Consider the following 22700-nt stretch of genomic DNA (forward strand, 5'->3'; position numbering starts at 1 on the left):
AGTTTAAGAAACCTCTAATTATAAATGAATGACAGATTAGTTCCTTATCTATTAAAAGAGGTCTCTTTTTCTGCAGATTTTCCCCAAAAATGTATTTAACGTTAGATTCCACAGTCAAGAGGACTTTACAGTGAAGATCGGTTCCACGGATCCCCTTCCCTGCACTCAAAGGTTAATCCGTTTTGTCACGCCGCCGCAGAGTTTGTGGCTCAGTACACGCAAAGGTCAGGAAACTTCATCTCATAAATGGGAACAGATCGACTCTGGGTTTGGCCATAACCTGACGATATGGTTCCAGAAGGGCTGGGAGGAGGCCTGGATGGAGGAGAGAAACAAAGCAGCTGCATCACCGTGAGTCAATGATGTGTGATTCATTGTGTGAGTCGACATAACAGCCGTTGTGACTTTACCTGATTGTGATCTCAAAGATCTGATTCAGTTTGCTCTGCAGCATTGTGGCCTAAAACGACAAAAGAGATGTTAGAAGTGATCTGAATCTATAAATAAACGTGGATTAAAACATGTATTTTGATGTACCCTGGCACCACAGTGGGCAGCTATTTCCTCAAAAGGTGCTTTTTGGAACTTCTCGACGACTTGTCGTCTCCGCTCTCTTTCCTGCTCTTCCATACCGACACTGTCCACTAGGGGGCGACAGGAAACCAGTTTTCATTTGACAGAATGGGAGCAATTTCCATTTTTTTTTTTTAAATAACTAGCATCTAGATAATTCAATAAATAAACAGCTTAACCCTTCAGACTTAAAAACAAAATCTTTAAAATACTGTAACTTTTTAACCATTAAGACGATCAATGTCATTCTAGTAGATTCTGAAGGAGAAAAGCGGCGTGAGCCGCTTTTCTCCTTCAGAATCTACTAGAATGACATTGATTGTGTTGACCGTTGCAGTAAATAAAAGAATATAAACACTGGAGCTCTGGTATTAAAGGGTTAAACAACTGAAAAAGAATAAATGTGGACGTACCGATGGCATTTTTCAGTGTTTCAAATGTGATCTCTTCAGCTGGTGTCCTCTACAGAGGGAAACAATCAGAAATAAATCAAGTAATGTCAATTTAAATCTTCATTTTTTTAAACTTTTAGAGACTTTACCTCCTTTTTCTCTGGACTGTTTCGAGACTCTACATCCATCTGGATCGAGATGGTCTCTCCGATGCTCTTCCTCTTCGAAAGCCGGTCCTCATCTGGAGGAAATCGCATTTATTTGAAGGGTGAAAGTGAAGAAAAAGTGGGTGTTTCTTTATTTTATTGAGCCAGACATTAGGGGCTCCTCACCTGTGTACTGGGGGACATAAGGTGTTGCCAGCCTCTCTGTATTATAACCACTTCCTCCAAGGACTTCGGTAATCTTTGACTGGAGGAATAAGACATCCCCATCCACCTTATCCAGAGAAGAAGGCAGCCTAGATTTAAAAAAAGAGAATACTATTAATATTTTTAGTCATATTTTGGGAGAAAAGCAGCATTAACTGCAAAATCCATACTTGGGTTTCTGAACGAAGACATCTTCCGGCAGAAGGTGGGGTTTTTCTTTTCGTCTAACCTCAATTACCTGAAGGACACAGAGAGGATGAGGAGTTTAGAAGAGGCTTTTGGTCAACAGATATAGAAGAAAACTACAGGAGGACACCTCATGTATGTGCTGGCAGAAGGCTGGAACTGTGGTGAGCTGGCAGATGAGATTGAGGTAGGCAGCAGCGAGGGCATGGACGGCGCAGCGGTTATAAGTGGGCAGAGCTTCATCGGTAGACAGAGCCAGATCCTGCACAGACACACAGGGGTGATGAGGGTTCCCACCAGAGAAAAACACAACTTGAAGGGGAACTAAACTGTACCTGCAACGCCAGGGCCAAGCGGATGAGGTCCACCACCACTTCCTCGTTGGCCAGCTCCACGCTGAGAAGGCCTAAAAGTGCAAAGAGGGTCTCGTAGTGCTCCTTAGCGCTGCTCTCCTCCTTACAGTTCAGGTAGATGTGTCGGTACAGCTGCTGTCCATGCTGGAACACAAACAGACAACTAGAAAAGCTGCATCACCAGCGATAATGCTAGTGTGAATGTTTTTTGCTAGTCGCTGAAGATGCTGAAGCTTTTTGCTGAAAATAGTGATGAAAATTACTGTAATTGTGGAATTTGCTGAAAATGCAAAAGCTATTTGCAAAATGTTAAATTTGCTAAAAAAAAACCTGGAAATTTAGTTAAAGAACTAGGAAAGAGTGCTAAAGTTGACGTAAAAAAAATTGTAGTAAAATTGCTTAAAAATACAAGCCAAATGTGCAAAACATATTTAGTGTTGCTTAAGTAGGAGCTAGCCAAAAAAGCTAGCTCGTTGCTTAAATACTAGCTAAACTCCAAAATAACCTGAAATTTCTCAATAAACTCAGCATGTTGCCAAAATAGAAGCTAAGCTTTAAATTAGCCTATAAAACTTCAGAAGAAAACAAATTAGCCAAAAACGTTAGCATGTGGCTAAAATATTAGCTAAGCTCCGAATTGGAATAAAAAACCCAAGTGAATGCCAAATTAGCCAAAACATTGCTAAAATATTAGCTAAACTCCAAAATAGCCTAAAAATTCTCAGTAAACTAAATTAGTCAAAAACGTTAGCATGTTGCTAAAATAGAAGCTAAACTCTAAATTAGCCTATAAAACCTCATTAGATACAAAATTAACCAGAAACGTTAGCATTTTGCTAAAATATTAGCTAAACTGAAATTAGCATTAAAAAAAAAACTCATTAGATGGCAAATTAGCCAAATAAGTTAGAACATTGCTTAAGTACTAAGTAGCCTAAAATTCCTCAGTAAACTAAATTAGTCAAAAACGTTAGCATGTAGCTAAAATTTTAGCTAAGCTCTGAATTAGAATAAAAAGCCTAAGTAGATGCCAAATTAGCCAAAACATTGCTAAAATACTAGCTAAACTCCAAAATAGCTTAAAAATTCTTAGTAAAATAAATTAGTAAAATAATTAGCCTATAAAACCTCAGTAGATACAAAATTAACCAGAAGCATTAGCATGTTGCTAAAATATTAGCTAAACTCAAATTAGCATTAAAAAACTCAGTAGATGCCAAATTAGCCAAATAAGTTAGAGCATTGCTTAAGTACTAGCTTACCTCCAAAGCAGCCTAAAATTCCTCAGTAAACTAAATTAGTCAAAAACGTTAGCATGTTGCTAAAATATTAGCTAAGCTCGAACTCTTTTGAAAGTTATTATAAAAGATGAAAACATAGCCCATGAATTTATTTAGAGGCTTGTTGCGAATCTACCTAAAATTTTGAAATTTGAAGACTTTGTCATTTATTTCTTATGAGGCATTTTTTGCTTAACATTTAAAAATGTAAAAAAAATACAAGCAGAAATGTCCTGAACGAGTTTTGCTGAAACATTCACACAATTAGGATTATACTGTAGATAAGCATTATATAGAAAAACATCTATATAAAAAAAAAAATCAGACCTTTTTCATAAATAAGTTGTCCTGTCTGGAGCACTTGTCCACTTTCAGCTTGAGCACAGAGATGTCGGAGACGATGCTGCGTGCAAAAAAAAAAAAAAAAAAGTCAACACAAGCTGGAGCCTCTCTGTGATCGTCGACTGACATCACGGACGCACACCTGATTTTGGAGAACTTGGGTCTGTTCTCGTGCCTGTCGATTAGGCTGAGGAGGATTTCCAGCACCAGCAGTCGGATCTCGGGGTCTTCTGTCAGGGAGAAGGACAGCAGCGGCTCCAGGAAGGAGCTGGGCAGCGCCGTGAGCATGTTTGTGGTCTGGAACCCGGCTGTCACCTGACGGATTATCAGACTCTTTTGTTGGATCATTCAAATGAAAATCTCAAAATTAGGAATTACAGTAACACTTACCTGAACTAAAGACTTCAGCAGCATGATCTGAATCATTCTTGTGACCTCAGGTCTGCACGTAAAACAGAATAGAATTCAAATAAATCCTTAAAATGTTTTCCGAAAAGTGCCGATAAACGTGGAGACAGGTGTACCCCGAGTCTGAGGAGGGTAGAGTTAGAGAAACTCCAGGGACAGGAATCTTCCCCATTATGAAAAGCATCACTTCTGATCTCTGGTAGGTGGGTAAGGTGTTGGCAAAAGAGCCTGAAAGAAAAAAAAAGAAAGAGATGAACATCAGAAAAAGCAGAAATGAGAGAATCAGAAGACGTTGAAATGTTCACCGATGGTACGGATGACAGCTTCCTGCAGCTGCCTCTCCTCGTGAGCTTTGATGATCTTAGTCCCGATGTTTGTGCTGCCGTCGTACGATCCCGTCAACTCGTAATCCACACTCAGGCGGAGCTGCTTCAGCAAAGTGTTGAAAACCTCCAACACTGTTGGACCTGCAAACACATTGAGGACAAACATTTTATTATATCTGAGCTCATTGGTACCCTACACTGATGGTCGTGTCACTGACCTACAGAGCCGCTGGCAGCAATGGCAGCTGCCTCCAGCAGAACCTCGACTATTCCAGCCCGAACGGTGGCGGAGTTCTTGCTGTTTGCGTCCAGGTGGCCGAGGAGCTGCTGGATTACCAGGTGAGAGTGCTGCGACTGAAGCAGAAAATGTCACAAATAAGTGAAAGTGAAAAAAAATGAAAAGAAAGAAGAAGAGGAGGAGATCTCTCACCTGGATGGAGTACATGATGATTTTGAAGCAACGCACTGCGAAGCTCTTCCCCTCCCATAGAGAGTGGTTATCCAAGTGCCTGAAGGTACAGAGGAGAGAAGACAAAGGAGATCATTAGAAAAACGTCAGGAAAGATGGAGAGGAGGAAGAAAAATCTTTAGAAAAGATCAAAGCAGACTCTGATGGTGCTGTAGAATTATATGACACTGTAAATAAATGATTAGTTTTAGAAAAATAACATGAAAATGTATGAAAATAACAATAGGAAATAAATTAAACATAAAAGTAGAAATAAAAAGAAAATAGCATTAAAAAAAGTCAAAAATAATGAATAAAATGTTAACGAATCTAAAAAAACATTGTATTTAGTGGGTTAGCTACAAAAACAGTAAAATGTTCCAACAAAAAAAGCAGGATTTAACTGCTTATAAAGGCAGACCGTCCACTTTGGTAAACAATTCCTGGATCAGCTGAAGCACAAATGTCAAAGTCAAGGCCCGGGGGCCGGATCCGGCCCTCCAGATTGTTTTATTTTATTGTTATAAATGGCGCAATGTTATCTTGCGCTTATTTCTAACTTGCATGATTTTGACAAAATATATTTTTATGGAGAGTAAAATACTGAAAGTTATTTATGGTTTAAGTTAATTTATTCTTGGATAATATTCCTGCCTTTTTATTATTCAGAATTATGTTAAAAAGTTACAGTTTTGAAGTTAAAAAATTGGCATTCTTCAAACTTTTTGGACTATTTTTTAGACTGTTTAGGAGTTTGGCTAATATTTCAGCTCCATGCTAGCTGTTTTGGCTTTTTAGGCTTTTTAAAAAGTAAAAAGTTTTTTTAGGCTATTTAAAGTTTAGCAATTTTTTCAGCTACATGCTAGCTGTGTTGGCTAACATATTTTTATTATTTTCTTTGTTACTTTTTTAGGCTGTTTTGGCATTTAGCTAATATTTTAGCTGTTTATCAGCTTCAGTGATTTCAGCTATCAACTACAGCGTTTTCAGCTATCAATTTCAGCATGTTTAGCGGCCAAATTCAGCCTACAGCATTCACACTAGCATTATTGCAGGTAATTCTATGTATCTAGTTCATAATTATGTTAAAAAGTTACAGTTTTAAAATGTAGTTTTACAGTGTTCAATAAATGTTTATCCTTTTCAGCTCACGACCTAAGTTGTGTTTTGTATTTTGGCCCCTTGTGCGATTGAGTTTGACATCCCTGAGCTAAAGCAAGATTTCACCAGAGAGACGGAGATTATCTGTATTTCTGTGACAGCAAGGTGCAAATACAAACTAAAACACGGGATTAACTAAAGCCCAGGATGGCAGATTAAAAGCAGGAAACGTTGAACATCACAACAGTGATCTAAAATCTCCCATCAGAAAACACACAACCTTGCGTCGCCCTTGTCGCGCCCCGTGAAGATAAAAATACTGCATCGGAGCGGTGAGATGCAGCCTTCTAGACAAAAACAAACAACTATGGAAGGTTGGCTCACATCAGGACCGGCGTGACGGCGCTCTTGATGTTGCCGAAGGCGGCTCTTCCCAGCAGCTCCCTGAAGCAGCGCTCCGTCAGCTCCACCGGGCTTTCCTTCTCCTTCTCTGATGCCTGCAGCGGAGAGGGAGAGCGGCTGGTGTGGAGGGGGGGTGGGCGATGCAGGTGAGGAAGAAGCGAAAGAAGTAGAGGAGAGAAAAGGGCAAACAGGAGAGAGAGATAGAAGAGTCAGGAGGGCAATATTTCCACAAATGACGGGCTTTCTTGGAAAAACAAGGCTTTGTTTTGACCGCTGGGACACGTCTGCGACTGGATCCTCGTGTATGCATAGTTAAAAACATCATTGCTGCAGCTCAGCCATGACTCGCCTCTGGTAGTCCACAATTACTACATTATTTATTAACATCCTCACTCTTTCATCTTGTTTGCTGCTGGAGGAGAAATCCTGGGAGCTGCCCTTCAAAACATTCTTTCAATTTGTCCCAAATGTTTACTTTTTCATGAATGCTTGAGTAAAAGTGATTCTAAAATGAGTAGAATACGTCGTTGGAGCTTAAAGTGGTGAGAAATGCATCACCTGGAGGTCATTACCTTCTGTACTGAGGGTGACGATGGAGGAAATGAGGACGCCCAGCATGGGCGGAACACAAACAGAGACGGGATGCTGAGAGGGATGCGTTACTGTCTCACTCCAACATCTTTCTGGGGTTTTTTGTTATCTTTCCTCCATCCAATCTGTCCGTGTTACAGCCCCCCCCTCGTCTCCACACCTCTTTGATCTCGGTTGTGACGTCAAAGTGGATTTCAGCACGTAAGGAGCTGCCAACAGAGACTACTTTGCTGATTTCTCTCTCTGTGTGTGAGCTCGTATTCTCCGCCTACTGCACCATTTCTCTTCACGTTATTGCCCCCCGCCGTCCCTCTCTGACGTCACTAACAAATAGGCAACGGGACAGTGAATGTAAAAGTCTCGTTACAGTTTGATCCTCACAGTTCCAAAACGTGACATACGAAGTGTTCGAATCTGCCAGGTTTGACCCACACGAGTGCTGCAGACTTTAAGGTCGTTCTAGTCCGTGGAAGGTCGACGAGAGGAGCGGCCGCATCTTAACCCCTCATTTATTTCTAGATATAAAAAGAAAATTTCACTTATGGTTTTGTTTTCATGTAGATGCTAAATGATAGTATCGTATTGCCGGATCATCAATCTATGGTCTATTTTTGAATTTATGTAAATGGCAAACATAAAATGTTACAATCTGACCTCTAGATCTAGTCAGCAGCTCCAAACCAAAACTACCCAAAGAAAACAAATAAACAAAGCCTGCAAACTAAGACTTCCAAGATCCAAACTAAAATAACAAAACCCAGTAGTATAAGACTGCTGAGAACAAAGAGGAGAACTTGCGTTCACACGTCCCTACGCAGGTTTTTAAGTCAATTTTTGGACTCTACGTACAAAACATGTGGTCAGTGAACATGTATTGAGAGTTATACAAGTCAAACTTTACCAAATCCAAGTCCTTGAATCGTCATTGACGTCCTTTTTAATCTGCAAAAGTGCCAACCGTGTGAAAACTGATTGTGGAGGAGAAATTAATAATTGCAGTTTGTGTGCGACTGGAGTTATAACACACAAACGGTTTCATATATCGGAATAGAGCCGTAAAAGAAAACACCTGGAGTAAGATTTGTGAGATAATATATTACTGTTTTTTATGGTTTATCAGGTATATCCTCCTAACATTGATGTTTAATTTGTTAATGTATGTTTGGAAACTGACAATAAAGGAAAAAAAAGTGATATAAGTCAGAAGCGTATGTGGTAAGCCTTTCATGAAGTATTTGGAAGGATAATGACGTACAAGTGATGCCAAATTTCCGAAGTTGGTAAAAAAGTTAAATCTGTATGACAACCTGCATCTCACCTTACATGTCGTTTAAGTGTTCGTTATACACTGAGCCATACATTTTGTATGCACCCCGTACAAATTTGCCCATAACCACCCGTAAGGCCAGTTATGACTACAGCTTTAGTTTTTTTTTGTTTTGTTTACACGTCACAAAGACTTAAAAGCAGATTTTTTTTCCTGTGGCGGTTGAAACAAAAATAAAACTCTCTGTCAGTTCACATCAGCTTATGGTCGACAGATTCTCCATTATTAAAAATATCGTGACGTCTTTGTTGTGCAGACACAGAAGATAAGCTACATTTGATAAAGGAAACAATTGTGGGACTTATTGATTCAGGAGTTGTCAAACAGGTTTGAAAACCATATCTTTCTCTCACTTCTTCATACCAGCATTTTTTTTTTAATTTTTTTTTAGAAACATTGTAGACACAAGAATCGCTCACCTCTCGGTTCCTTCTTCACTCTGCAGGTTGAACAGCAGAGAGGGGACGATCTTGTCCATGTGCTGAGGATCCCAGATGTTGGCCTGCAGCTCATCGTTCACCGTCTTCCTCACCACACCTTGCAGACCCCTGATGCCGGCCATGCGGATGCTGACGGGAAGAAGTGTTTCTTTGATGATGAAAACAAACTAGGACTTTGATTATGTTTTATTACAAGAGTTATATTTGTGCATGTCTATTTTCAGCTAAACGAACGCCGAGTTAAAAAAAGAAAATCTTCTTAAAATAATCTACAAAGACTAAATAAATAGCAGTTGTGTATAAAAGTAGACTCACTTGGTGCGGATATCAGGGTCTTCGTAGCTTGAATGGCACATCTCACTGAAGCGCGACACAAAGAAGTCGTAACTGCGGTGGTACGAGGGCGTGTCCTCCTCGATATTTGCAAACTTTACAAACTGAAACGAGCAGAAAATTTGAACCCTTTAATCGTCAGTACAGCACATTTAGAAAACATATTAAAATTATGTGTATAAGTCCCCCAAGGATCATTTTTTGGCAGATTTTGTCTCAGATAGGTACAAACCACACAAGGCTAAAAGATTGACAAATTTAGAGACATTTATTTTAAATTTTTTTATTTTTATTTCAATTAATAACTTTTTCGGTGACCATAAAAAGGGAATCAGAAAGAAGAAACCTAATAATTCCTGCTGCTTTTATTTAATGAATAAAGACATTAGTACACTTTTTTGCCCTCTCTCAAAACAATAAAAAACATGTGGATTACTTAGTTTAAACACAAGAAATAGCTATAAAATATAAACAAAACACTTCCTATTGTTTCTATTTAAGGACTATTACTAATAATTTGTTGTTTAATATTATTTCATAACCTAATACCCTGTAAAGTAGGGTGTCAAACTCAATCGCAGAAGGGGCCAAAATCCAAAAACAGGTAGAACAAGATAAACATTTACTAAACACTTTAAATGTAAAATTTAAAACTGTAACTTTTTAACATAATTATGTACTAGATATATAGCATTATTTGTGATAATACTAGTATGAATGCTGTAAGCTGAATTTGCCCGCTGAAAATGCTAGTGCTGATAGCTGAAGATGCTGAAATTGATAGCTAAAAACACTGAAGCTGATAACTGAAAACGCTGAAGCTGATAAAACATTAGCAAAATGCTAAATTAGCCTAAAAAGCAAAACAAAAAAAGTAGGTTAGCCAAAACATTTAACATGTAGCTGAAAAATAGCTAGACTTTAAAATAGCCTACAAATAAAAAAAAGCGTAAATTAGCCAAAACAGCTAGCGTGTAAATATTAGCCTAACTCCAAAACAGCCAAAACATTTTTTTTAAAAAGCCTAAAATAGCTAAAACAGCTAGCATGTAGCTGAAATATTAGCTAAACTTAAAACAGCCAAAAAAATATTAGTAAATGCCAAAATAGTCCAAAAAGCTAGTATAATGCCAATTTTTTTAACTTTAAAACCGTAACCTTTTAACATAATTATGAATAATAAAAGGCAGGAATATTTTTCCAGAATAAATTAACTTAAACCTTAAATAACTTTGACACATGTGCTGTATAGAAACACATTTCTTTAACTGAGGTTTCTTATTTTCACTGTATTGCATATTATGAGGTAAACATTTACGGTGCACTTCACACATGAATTTTAAATTAATTTCCTTCAAACATGTCATCGTCTGTAAAGTTCAAGTTACACTGTGGCTCCAAAACATTTCATTAGGCATTAAAAACAAACGAGGGGGGTCTGGCTCTCCCACCGCGCCTGCTAATGTCTGACATTTGGCTTCAAACCCGTCTCCACTTAATAAGTTATGAAGCAGATCTCTTCAGGATCACGTCCGGTTAATGACGCTACCCAAAGCAATCATTACATCCTTAAGATTTAACGAGACGGAGAGTTGAAGCAAAGACTGGAGAGCACCAAAACCTAAAAGAACGCAGTTAATTTAGTGAATTAAAGTCGCTTTTTCCCCCTCAGTGTGTTACCAATTTTTTTTTTTAATTAAACTCCCTTTGCTTGACTTTATCCTGCCAGCTAATTAAATTGAAGTGAGCTTCTGAGAGATCCGTAAAGCTGCAGCAGCGATTCACCTCTGCCTGGAAGTCATCTCACATTACTTCCATTAATGCTGCTTTAGTAAATACAAGCTTTGAGGAATTGTGGCTAAAAGTAGAAACTCCAAATTGGAGGAAAGAATCTGTTTCTCCTTTCACAAAAGGATCAGTATTTAAGGACGCACTCCGATCATCTTTGGAGCTATTTTCAGAGCCGTTTGTGCCAAAACCTGACATCTTTTCTGCAGTAGTCCATTAGAAATCAGAGCTGTGGGAAAAACTATTGGTGCAAAGCAACACCGACCCCCTTCCCATCCTTTTACTAAGAGCTATGAACAGTGAGCCAGCGTATTTTCTACTTCACAAATATGGTCTTTTTTTAAACTGCGTTTGCCTCAAAACACCAGAAACACAATTTTCATCAGAGTGGATCTTTAATAGATAATTTAGTTCATAATTTATATAAAATAAAATACATTTAGGCTTTTTTTTTTTTTTTTTTTAGTAATAACCATCAAAACAATTTTTGAAGCACAGGTTGGGGTTCACAAATATTCCTGCAACTTTTATAAGTTAGTTACTTTATACTATTAATGGGATTATTTTGCAGTCCAATATATCATATTTTAAAATTTTTTGATATAATTTGACGGTTTTGTCTGTTTTAGACAAAATTTTTGCCAATATGCCACCTACTTTTACTAAAACATTAATTACTTTTAGACAAACTTTTTAGGTGCAGGAGAAACTCAAAGTGGGTCAGGATGAAGCTGCCGTCTGTGACTGCAAAGCTTCATCTTCATAGGTCTGCAGCTAATCAGATTTCCTTTACTCGTCCTCGGCTGACCCGTCTCACAGAGACAATAGCTGCTTCCCACATCAGCCGACGTCCACCAATCTGCTATTAAGCTCCCGTCTTTGTGAGACGCTACGACTCCTCTCAAGATTCTTTTTTTTTTGCGCTCTGACATGAGATACATAACGCTTCCTGTCTTCTGATTAGATAATAGCACTAAAGCCAGTTCTGTGGAAAGCATTTTTATGCAACAGGAAGGCTTTAGACTCCGAGACACATTAGTGAGAGGCAGCTTGGGTGATATTTATGGTGATAAATCAGGGCATCTTGTGGGTTTACAGAAGAAAAAAATAGAAACATGTATTGCTTTTTAATATATGTTTTAAGAAGAAAATTACTATTTAATCTTTCTATGAAAACACTTCTAACAGCTGATCTTAAATGCATATTTGAAAATAAGGAAGCATTTTTATTAGACTCACAAATAGTGCTGCCAAAAACGATAAATAGTCAACTAATCACAGATTATTTTTTCGGGTTAGTTCACTAACCGGGTCGTGTGCAAACTAGAGGTAAAGCCAACATCTTAACCATCATTAGCTTTAAACTAACAAAGATTTTAAACATATAGCATTACTTGTGATAATGCTAGTGTGAATGATGAAGCTGAATTTTGCCGCTGAAGATGCTACTGCTGATAGCTGAAGATGCTGAAATTGATAGCTAAAAACACTAAAGTTGATAGCTGAAATCACTGATCTGCTAAAATATTAATTAAATGCGAAATGAGCCTAAAAAAACTGAAAAAAGCGTAAGTTAGCCAAAACAGCTAGCATGCAGCTAAAGTATTAGCTAATCCCCAAAAATAGCCTAAAAACCTGAAAAAATGAAAGTTAGCAAAAAAGCTAAAAACTAGCATGCAGCTGAAATATTAGCTAAACTCTAAAACGCCTAAAAATTGTTTTAAAAAGCCAAAGTTAGCCAAAGAAACTAACATGTTTGCTAAACTCCAAAATAGGCAAGGCAAGGCAAGTTTATTTGTATTGCACATTTTATGTAGAGAGACAATTCAAAGTGCTTTACATAAAAATAGCCAAAAGAAACTGAAAAAGAAAAGCCTAAATTAGCCAAAATAGCTAGCATGTAGCTTTAAAATTAACTTAACTCCAAATTAGCCTAAAAAAACCTTAATAAATGCCAATATCTCAGAATAATATAAAGAAACGAATTATCAACTATGAAATTTGTCGTCGACTATTTTAAATGTCGATCAGTCGACTAATCGTGGCACCTCTACTCCAAATACACATTCTGAGGACTCACCGAGTTGGTTCCTAAGATCTGCAGGCTGGGTTTGTCAGACTCCAGCAGCTTGCGCACCATCTTTAGAAAGCTCTCCACAAACAGGTTGATGCTCTGGCAGTGGCAGGCCATCAGCAGCTGGTCCAGAGCCTCCATGGCGATGCACACATATCTAAACCGGAAGGAAAAAAAAAAATGAAGCTTTTAATCTCGCGGGAAAAAATTAATCTGTATCCAGAAGAAATGAGGACGTGGTAAACCCGCTCATGCAGAACATACTTCAGCTGGGCTGTAATCTGGGAAGGGTTTTATTTTTTCCGACTGAGGAGACTGGTGACCCAATCAAGTCGCAGACCAACCTTGCGTGTCTGACTGAAGAAAGCTAAGGTTCGGGGAATTAAATTGCAAAGTTAATACACGGCAATTTACCCGTATCTGTGGCGAGCCACGTCTCTCGACAGTCTCTCGGAGAGATAGGCGCCGATGCGGTCCAGCTTCTCTGGAGCTGACAAGGCGTAAAACGTCAGCTTCTCCATGTTGGACTTTACTAACCCATCCTGGAAAAGAGAGGAAAAAGTTTGAGAAATATGTTAAAAAATACCTTTTTTTTTTTTTTTTAAGTGTCAGATGTGAGAAACTTTTTATTGAAGAGATTCCCTCACATTACAGTAAATATAATTGGAATTTTCTAAACTAGTTCAGTCATTTCTGCATGAAACAAATCAAAATCCTTTTGCTGGAAATATAAAACTGGGTTGTCGTTTTCCCTCCTGCTTTCCCCTTGACCCAATTCACTGAACCTCACTTGGGTCTGCAGAGCACTAAAAACATCCAATCGTTCGCTGAAAGAACTCCATTTAAATACATAATTATAACAAATATTACAAACTAAAAAACAACAAAAGAAGTGTTTTCAATTGGATAGTTCTTCAATAAGTATTTCTGCCTCAATTTGAGAAACTTTATTTATAAACTACTGTAAGACACAACCACAGCTGGTGTACTATATCATAAACTCCAGAAAACTATAACGATGAACTAAATAAAAACAAAAGCAGAGCTGGGACATCCAGCCACACAGCAATGCATTCATTTGTACTCAGCTGACTGGTACAGAATGTTTTGCTGATGCGAACACTTTCAAAGCAGCCTCGTTTGTATCATTAGCTGGCTTCCAAATCTGAGCGTTTTTCGGGTTATCAGCAAAGTTCTTTGGGATTCTCCACAACTGATAAACAGAATCTATCATTAATCATGATGCAAGTAGCTTTAAAGAGAATGAAAATTGTGTTTTCGTTGTGGAGAATACATATTAAGAAAGTTAGGCTCAATATTTCATTTCTGCGTTTTTTTTTTTTTAATTATTAAAATCGTTAAAAATCTGGAGCAGACAAAAAAAAAAATCACCTGAAAAATATTGTTTTTAGCAATGTAGAAAATACAGAGTGGGTCTATTAAATAAAATATAAAATATTGGAAGATAAGAATACCTTTAAAAATAAAAGCAACAAAACAAGTATTTAGACACAAACATGTCTCCACAATCAGAAATGACCATTATGTACGTTTTTTTTTAAATTAATAAATGCTTGATAGACAGAAAAAATAGGATGCATATTTTAGTTGGATTTCCTCAGAATACTGGAAATGTGTTAATGTGAGCATCCAGAAGGCTGTGGAAAAGTACCAGAAAAAGAAGAAGAAGGTCACCTAGGAAACAACAAGAACCACAATCTTCTCACCTCTGGATCTTCTGGGAAGATATTGTCCACCAGCCTTTTGTATCGAGGTCTGAGGGCCCCGCAGCATCCACAAACCCCTAAGACACACAAACAGATGGTATTAGCTAAACACACGTCAACAGTAGAGATAAATATAGGACATGTGTAGCAGAAGGAAAAGTAAACTTGATTTAATTCTCCTTAAATATAATCAAAAGCAACAATTATCTTATTTTCCCTAAATGTTTTGAATACCGATTATTTTTCTGATTAGTCGACTAATTGGGTCATGTGTAAAGCAGACATCTTAACCATCTTTAGCTTTAAACTAACTAACAACTCAATATGTAGCATTACCTGTGATAATGTTAGTGTGAATGCTGTAAGCTGAATTTGGCTGCTGAAGATGCTAGTGCAGATAGCTAAAAACACTGAAGTTGATAGCTGAAATCGTTGAAGCTAAATAGCTGAAAACACTAAAGCTAACAGCCAGCTAAAATTAGCTAAATGCCAAATTAAAATTAAAAACTGAAAAAAGCCTGTTACCCTAAAAAGCTATCATGCAGCTGAAATATTAACTAAACTCCAAAATAGCCTAAAAAACAAAAAAAAAGCCTAAATTAGCCAAAACAGCTAGCATGTGGCTGAAATATTAGCTTAACTCCAAGTTAGCCTAAAAATCCTAAATTAGCCCAAACAGTTAGCATGTAGCTGAAATATTAGCTAAACTCCGAGTTAGCCTAAAAATCCTAAATTAGCCCAAACAGCTAGCATGTAGCTGAAATATTAGCTAAACTCCAAGTTAGCCTAAAAATCCTAAATTAGCCCAAATAGCTAGCATGTAGCTGAAATATTGGCTAAACTCCAAAATAGCCTAAAAAAGCCTAAATTAGCCAAAATAGCTAGCATGTAGCTGAAACATTAGCTGAACTCCAACGTAACCTAAAAACTGAAAAAAATCCCAAATTAGCCAAAACAGCTAGCGTGTAGTTGAAATATTAGCTAAACTCCAAAATTGCCAAAAAACGTTAATAAATGCCAAAATAGTCCAAAAAGCTAGCATAATGCCATTATAACTTTTAACTTTAAATTCTGACTCCATATAATATAAAGTAACGATTAATCGACTATTAAATTAGTCGTCATAAATAGTCGATTAGTTGACTAATTGTGGCAGCCCTACTTCACACAACACTTGGTTTCTTTTTCAGGCAGAATTTGTCTCAAATTTGTCTCAATACCAACAAAAATATAAAAAAGACAAAATTACAGATAAAAGTACGCAAACTTTTGATCACCAGCTATATTATATATATCTCTTTATTTTGTGTTACAATAGTGTGACTTTAGGATTAGTAAAAGAAAAACATTCAATGGTAATCCATTATATGAAAGATAGACACTGAAACGTTCTCAAATACATGAACAGCACAAGACATACTAACATTATTTTCCATTTAATGAAGATACACAACATAAAAACAAATAAATTGGCATTCTTAGCTTAAGAGAGGTAGATTCTGATTGGTTGAAGCTAATCAGCTGTGATGAGTCATTGGGAATGCTGGGAAAATAAAGTTTTGTTGTAAGGAAAAACATCCAAAACCCCACAATAAATCTCCTAATTTGCTGTGAGCTCCAACATTAAATCAAGCATATTTTAACAGCCAAATACAGCAGATATGGAGCAGAACTGTATTGTTTTTCATGCAAAAGCAAAACAACCTGCAATCTTTTCGATTTACCCCACAAACCGTCACCAACAAGCCCTTTTGTTCAGCGATGTGACGCTAAACCTCTTGATTACAGCACACTGATCCAACATTAACTAAATTACCAGTTATCACAGGGTGACAGACAGCAACAGGCCTGGAAGGAGGGCATCATCAAGTGTAGTGGGGGCCCTGAATCTTTTAATTACTGTATGAGCATCTGTACCAAAAGTTCTATCATCCCCCAGTGAGGAGACATGAAGTCAGAGGAAGAACTTCTGCTTAAGTTTAATTAACCTTCAGAATCCAAGGATCACATGTGTCAAAGTCAAGGCCCAGGGGCCGGATCCGGCCCCCGGGTAATTATATCCGGCCCTCCAGATCATTTTTCTTTATTGTTATTAATAGTCCGATGTGATCTTGCGCTCATTTCTAACTTGTATAATTAAAATATTTTTTTTTATGGAGAGAAAAATATTAAGTAATTTAAGGTTTAAGTTGATTTATTCTGGAATAATATTCCTGGCTCTTAATTATTCATAATTATGTAAAAAAAAAGTTGGCATTCTGCTAGCTTATTTAAGGTTTTTTAGGCTATTTTGGAGTTTAGCAAATATTTCAGCTGCATGCTAACTGTTTTGGCTAATTTAGGCTTTCTTCCAGTTTTTTTTTTGGCTATTTTGGAGTGTAGCTAATATTTCAACTACATGCTAGCTGTTTTGGCTAATTTAGGGCTTTTTTAAAGTTTTTTAGGCTCTTTTTGCGCTTAGCTAATATTTTAGCTACATACTAGCTACTTTCGCTAATTTCGGCTTTTCAATAAGTTTTTTAGGGCCATTTTGAAGTTTAGCTATTTTTTCAGCTACATGCTAGCTGTTTTGGCTAACCTTAGTTTTTTTTAATGTTTTTTGGGCTAATTTGTCATTTAGCTAATATTTTAGCTGGCTATCGGCTTGAGTTTTTTTAGGTATCAGCTTCAGCATTTTTAGCCATTAATTTCAGCATCTTCAGTGGCCAAAATCAGCTTACAGCATTCACACTAGCATTATCGCAGGTCGTGCTGTGTATAAATATGTCAAAAAGTGATGGTTTTAAAGTTTAAAAAATTTATTTTTAGAGTGTTCAATAAATGTTTATCCTGTTCTGCCCGTGACAGAAGGTGTGTTTTGGATTTTGGCTCAAATGAGTTTGAAACCCCTGCCATTGGTGCTCCTGGATCTACCTCATTCTTGCAGCTTTGGCTCAGAGGGTAAAGAATTTATAAAAATGAAGAAAAGGTAGACGTAAAGGTGGAAATGAGAGGCAGAGAAGTCACACAGAATGAGGCAAACTCTTGCTAAAGAAGACACATTTTTGTTGCTCTAACATTTACTTTTGTTTCTTAAATCGCAATTAAATGATTCTTGTTAAAAATGGAAGCAACATAAAAGCAACCAGAGATTTTGCAGTACTTAGTTTAAAAAAAAAAACAATACAAACAACCTGAATGCAAGTTAAGATGAGGGGAATAAAAGCTGTCACTACTAACAACAGTTACATAATTTTACTTTCAGTCCACCTGTAATTACAGGAAAAAAAGGATCTGCATTACCACCGCTCAAAATAATATTTAATCTGACTCAGTGGCAGAGAAAATCCAATCAGCTTTGTTTAGATTGCGTCAAAAAAAAAAAAACAAAAAAAAAAACGGGGGCATCCGTTTGTGTTTTCCATAATGATAGGTTGCTTGGCGGTGGGTGGACAAAGATTTGCATGACAGTGGTGGAAGGAGAACCAAGCGGGGGTCTCATGACATCCACCCACTCCGCACGATGTGATGACCAACACATTAAGCAGATAGACAGCCAGCTACCCCACACTTCCAAACACAACCTCGCATTTATAAACCCTCATTTGCAGAAATGAGTCACCAAGAGACGAATTCAACAGGAGAAGGTGGGCATTATCTGCATGGTTCTTTACTTAGAATTTAATATGTGATAGGGGGGGGTTTCCACCCACCCCAACACTGATCACACCAAGAAGCCAGCCAATCACAAATCTGCTTTTATCCTCAAAACAATGGGGCTGGGGCATTAACAGATTACACTTTCCATTTCCCCCAGGAGGGCTTAGCGCTTCCACCGAGTGAATGACTGATGAAGACGAGTGAAAACATGTTTTTGCATCACTAAATGAATGAAAAAAGTTCACCCATCCAAACGTATCCATTAAATTTGTGCCATGCAGAATAATGAGTGGCCTCGTTTAGCAGAAAACAGTCAGAGATGTCTGGTGTCAGTTCTTGTCTAACACATCCAAGTCACTTCTCGGGATTGTAACAAGCCTGTCACCCTTTGGGGGTTATCATTATGTAAGGGGGGGCTATTTTTAAGCTTCCAGAAATCCTTCAATTCAGAAAAATTGATTAAAAAAGCAAATAATTAATAAGTTTGTTGAGGCTAGATGAAGAGAGAGAAGTCTGATGCATAACGACGCTCTCACACATATGTAGAGACACATAAAGAGGTCTTCCCTGGCAGTAAATCTATGTACGTTTAAAGCACACAATCCAGTGTGGGCGGCCGTGAACGCGGCTGAAAAAGAGAAAAATCAGACCAAGCAGCTAACAAATTCTCATGACACAAAGTTATTTTAACACACCATAAATCAGAGTCAAGCAGGACATCGAAATGTCATTTATATTCTGTTTTAATTCTCAAGTAGGAGCTTCAAGTGTTCATAATTTATGAGCTAGAAAGCCCAGGTGCTCAAGTTTCAATATTATCATAATTAAAATGCCAATTTTTTTTTTTTTTTTTTCATCTCGGCTGGTCAATGAATGTCAACAACTCCAGTAATAGTGCGACCACAGTAACCGTCCATCAGGAATACTCTCACGCCAAGAATGTTTACTAAAACCTGGATATTGAAAGTAAATGAATGAAATACTTTCAAAGAGTACAAGATTTCAAACAAATTCAAGGTTTTACCGAAAAAAATAAACATCTTTGAGTCCGGGTGTCCTTTATTTTGTAGGTTAGAGTATATCCACAAGCATTAAAATAAATAAACTCCTTCTCTGTGAGACGATCAAACTGAAATCTGTTACAAGGAAGAAGCAAAAGAAACTGGTTTAAAGAATGCAGGAAAACTGGCTCAACTGAGTTCACACGCTGACGCCGTCAAACGTGACACAAGAGGTAAAAAGGATCGGATTCCTTACCGTACATTGATCGTGATGTCTCACTACAGACGCTTGGCTAAATGCTGCTTCAGCTTCTCATTCAGACACACTGCTGTGCTGAAAGGCACTAGAAATGCACACCTCTCACTCTGGGAAAAAAAAAAGAAATGCCTGCACGTGTTCTAGCAGCTAAAAAGCATATGAAGCGTGCTCCATGATTGGTGCAGAGGCTGCCTTGACGCTATGAAATACACACACGCTCTCTCTCTGCCATGCAGACTCACACGCTTGCACACAAAATGGGGCTGACTGACAACACCAGAGAAAAAGCATGCTGCAATGACCTTGGGTTTTCCCATTCTTCTGCAACAGTGCTCCTTCTGAGTCACGCCAAGCACATCCACTGTTCTCTTTTACATAAAATACATCACGGAGGGAGAAAATATGAAAAAAAGCTGAAGTCACAGTGCAAAAAATAAATGCATCAAGGACAGACATCCCTCTGGCGCAAAATATCCCCGCTCCCTTCCTCCTCCTCAAGTGTCAACCCCCCCTCCTTTCATTATTACTCTTCCCATCATTCAGATTTTCCATCTTATCTTGTTTATGTAACCACAGTCCCTTCCATATGTATATGCAGCTACAATGAGTGGGACACAAGTTTGCACTCTCTTCAGTGTAATCCATTTAATACTATTCAATTAACTTGAAGAATGCAAAAAAAAGGAAGCAAAAAGTAGTAAATTGCGATTCATTCCAAGTCATGATTTATGTCCATTTTTTATTCAATCTCCAAATGATTTACCCATAAAATATTTGAGAAGATTTACATAATAGAAATGAGTCTGTTCCAAGCTTCATCTCTTTCTTTTTCCAGACAGTGCATAAACAGAACAGCCCAGGCGGTGGAGTGTGTTGTGCGATGACAAATCTTCCCACCTGCGCCAAACAAATTCTCTACTCGAGCAGAAACCTCGACTCAGTTCATGTTTAAATCCACATTAACCCAAAGCACGGCGAGGATGCAGCGGCCGTCAATGTACGGCTGACTAAAACACTTATTGAGATTGCTTTAGTTTATGCGGAAAAAAGAATAATTTATTTTAAAAACTGACATTTTTAGTGGTGAAAGCTACATTTTCATTTTAGCTGATAATACATTTCTTCCTAACTATCTCCCTACATAATATTTTGCTGATATTTTAATGCATCTCTGATTAAATTCATGAATGATGCCATTGGTGCACTTAATTCCAAGAAGCATTGTGCAGCATTGTTGGCTTTTTTTTAAAGGTTTTGGCACAGAATACCTCCCCTCTTTGCTCTAAAAACCCCCAAACTATTGACTTGTAAAGCTACATAATTTAAAGTCCCACTCCAGTCATCTTTTGAGTTATTTTAAAAGCATCCCTTAATTAAATTTGTGCCATTTTTTTGCAAAAAATCAAAAACAAGTTGTCATTTTCAAGGACAAAGTTTCTGCAGAGCGGCAGTAGTTTGTTTCTGAGTTGTAGGCGAGACTGTCGGCAAACCCCGCCCCCCTTCCCTTCCCTATTCCTGAAAGCTCTCTGCTAATATGCTCTCCGACGATCTTGCAGCCCCTCCCACCCCCAACAAAAATCCAAAAGTGCAACAAAAATGGCGAGCAACATTGTTGCTATTCAGTCATAATTCAGTCTTAATTTTAAGCCGAATGCCGACTCAGACAAGACAAAGATGTTCATGGATCTATTTGTCTGCAAGTTTTAATCATCTACTCCTGATTCACAACAATTTGAATAAAGAAATACTAAAAAAAAAAAAAAAAAAAAATTGAGCTTAATTTTCTTTATTCGTGTCCTCCATCATCAAAAAAAATGCCACAAAAATATTTATTTATTTGTCTTCAACTTTATGTAAATTTTTATCATATTTGATATACTTATTTCTTAGAACCCTATCTCATTAACATGATGCAAACTTTCCTTAAAAACTCATTAACTTAGTCTTTTTCTCTGCCTTGTAGTTCACCATCAATCCACTAGGGGCAGTAAAAGTGCTTTTCCTGCTCATTTCAAAGTGACTGCCTCCATGAAACAGGTGCTTTTTTTCATAATCAGTCATGTCAATATTTTTTTTGCATCTTAAACTGACATTAATAAACTTACAAAATTACCCAATATGATTTGTAACAAAAAATATGTAATTATTTTTTGTAGATTTAATCAAAGGTTTCAAAAGAAACATATCTTAATTCCAGAAAAAACATATTTTTATCTGACAACTCTTTGATGTAGTGAGCTTCATGGGGTTAATTTCTTTTTTAAAAAGCACAACAAAATCCAGTAATATAATTCAGAAAACTGAACATTATATCCTCTTTTGCAAGGAAAGTAAATATAGAAAACTTTTATTAAAAAAATGTAAGTTTCAAGACAAATTGGAGCCAGTTTTGTCACTTACCCTTGCCAACATGATGGTCAAGAAGGGTGCGGCAGTCAAGTGCCAGCCTCTGAGTGGCTGGAACATCAGATGCGGGCAAGGGCATAGCGGGCAACCAACGCACACGACAAAAATCACACAATATTCCTTTCATAAACACGGTAGCATTCTAATCCAAGGCCAAAACTTTTGGTCAAAAACTACAAATCCAATCTCTGCAGCTGAAATTTTACAAACACGTTTACTACCACATCCCAACTTTTGCATAAAGTTTCACAAAATCCTCATAAATCCAACACAATCACTCCTGGAGCTAAAATGTCCACGTCCCTGTCCCAAGGCTTCTTGATAATTTATCTTACAGCATAGGTACATTGCCCGCATTAACTAAGAGATTAACGATAAGCCCTTCAACAGCAGTGTTGCATTCAATGTGCATCTCGCTCATTAATAAACATCTCTGAAACAATGGGCCTTACTATCCAACAAACATCGAAAGAGGGTGGAGAAATGCTAAGAAAGAAGGGCACTGTGAGGCTGTTCCTCTGTGAGTGGGTTTGAAACATCAGGGAACAAAGCCGGGGATGCCAGCTTGCTGCAAGAATGTAATATTTCAGATTTCTGCGTAAGTCTACACTTCACACGACATGGCTTAGACATCAGACACAAACAAGACAAATTTAAAAACTTTTTTTTAGTTTGTACAACATATATTTTAGGCAATTTAATCCACTTTTTATGTGTGGATCTATCTCATATCAGTGTCGTTTGGTGTTTCTCACCTGTCATGATTGATGGGAGCCACAAGGGGGCGCTGCGATTCCGGGTTTAAATGGACTAGGCGAACGGATGCGCTTCAAGGTTGGAGGGAGCCTCCACCGGGGCTTGGAGAATCAGGAAAGCCGCTGGCTTCTCTTTGGCCTGCTAAAGTTAGCATTCGCAAGTTATTCAAAAAAGTAT

The 22700-nt window shown here is 37.6% G+C and overlaps 1 protein-coding gene across 6 annotated transcripts in view; it reads right to left on the reverse strand.

Moving 5' to 3' along the window:
- Nucleotides 1-77: 77 nt before the first annotated feature.
- The window catches only part of LOC112158281 (protein EFR3 homolog B), a 23404-nt gene continuing 781 nt past the window's right edge, over nt 78-22700 (reverse strand). For 2 of the 6 annotated variants that reach the window (XM_024291552.2, XM_024291553.2), the window contains exons 2-24: nt 22523-22664; nt 14463-14539; nt 13150-13277; nt 12742-12892; nt 8856-8977; nt 8520-8669; nt 6165-6299; nt 4662-4740; nt 4450-4585; nt 4211-4372; nt 4022-4133; nt 3888-3939; nt 3640-3812; nt 3483-3558; nt 1858-2019; nt 1653-1784; nt 1507-1574; nt 1298-1425; nt 1115-1206; nt 987-1035; nt 538-644; nt 411-460; nt 78-315 (exon numbers count right to left, since the gene is read on the reverse strand). In XM_024291552.2, the coding sequence (XP_024147320.1) occupies nt 210-315; nt 411-460; nt 538-644; nt 987-1035; nt 1115-1206; nt 1298-1425; nt 1507-1574; nt 1653-1784; nt 1858-2019; nt 3483-3558; nt 3640-3812; nt 3888-3939; nt 4022-4133; nt 4211-4372; nt 4450-4585; nt 4662-4740; nt 6165-6299; nt 8520-8669; nt 8856-8977; nt 12742-12892; nt 13150-13277; nt 14463-14539; nt 22523-22529 (2454 nt within the window). In that variant the 5' untranslated portion in view covers nt 22530-22664 and the 3' untranslated portion in view covers nt 78-209. Of the gene's footprint in view, nt 316-410; nt 461-537; nt 645-986; nt 1036-1114; nt 1207-1297; nt 1426-1506; nt 1575-1652; nt 1785-1857; nt 2020-3482; nt 3559-3639; nt 3813-3887; nt 3940-4021; nt 4134-4210; nt 4373-4449; nt 4586-4661; nt 4741-6164; nt 6300-8519; nt 8670-8855; nt 8978-12741; nt 12893-13149; nt 13278-14462; nt 14540-19125; nt 19312-19358; nt 19603-19663; nt 19855-22522; nt 22665-22700 lie in introns of those variants that run through there. The other 4 variants (XM_024291555.2, XM_024291550.2, XM_024291556.2 and 1 more) reach the window with 4 other exon arrangements.

This window comes from Oryzias melastigma, linkage group LG24, assembly GCF_002922805.2.
Source record: "Oryzias melastigma strain HK-1 linkage group LG24, ASM292280v2, whole genome shotgun sequence".
NCBI classification, from domain to species: domain Eukaryota; kingdom Metazoa; phylum Chordata; class Actinopteri; order Beloniformes; family Adrianichthyidae; genus Oryzias; species Oryzias melastigma.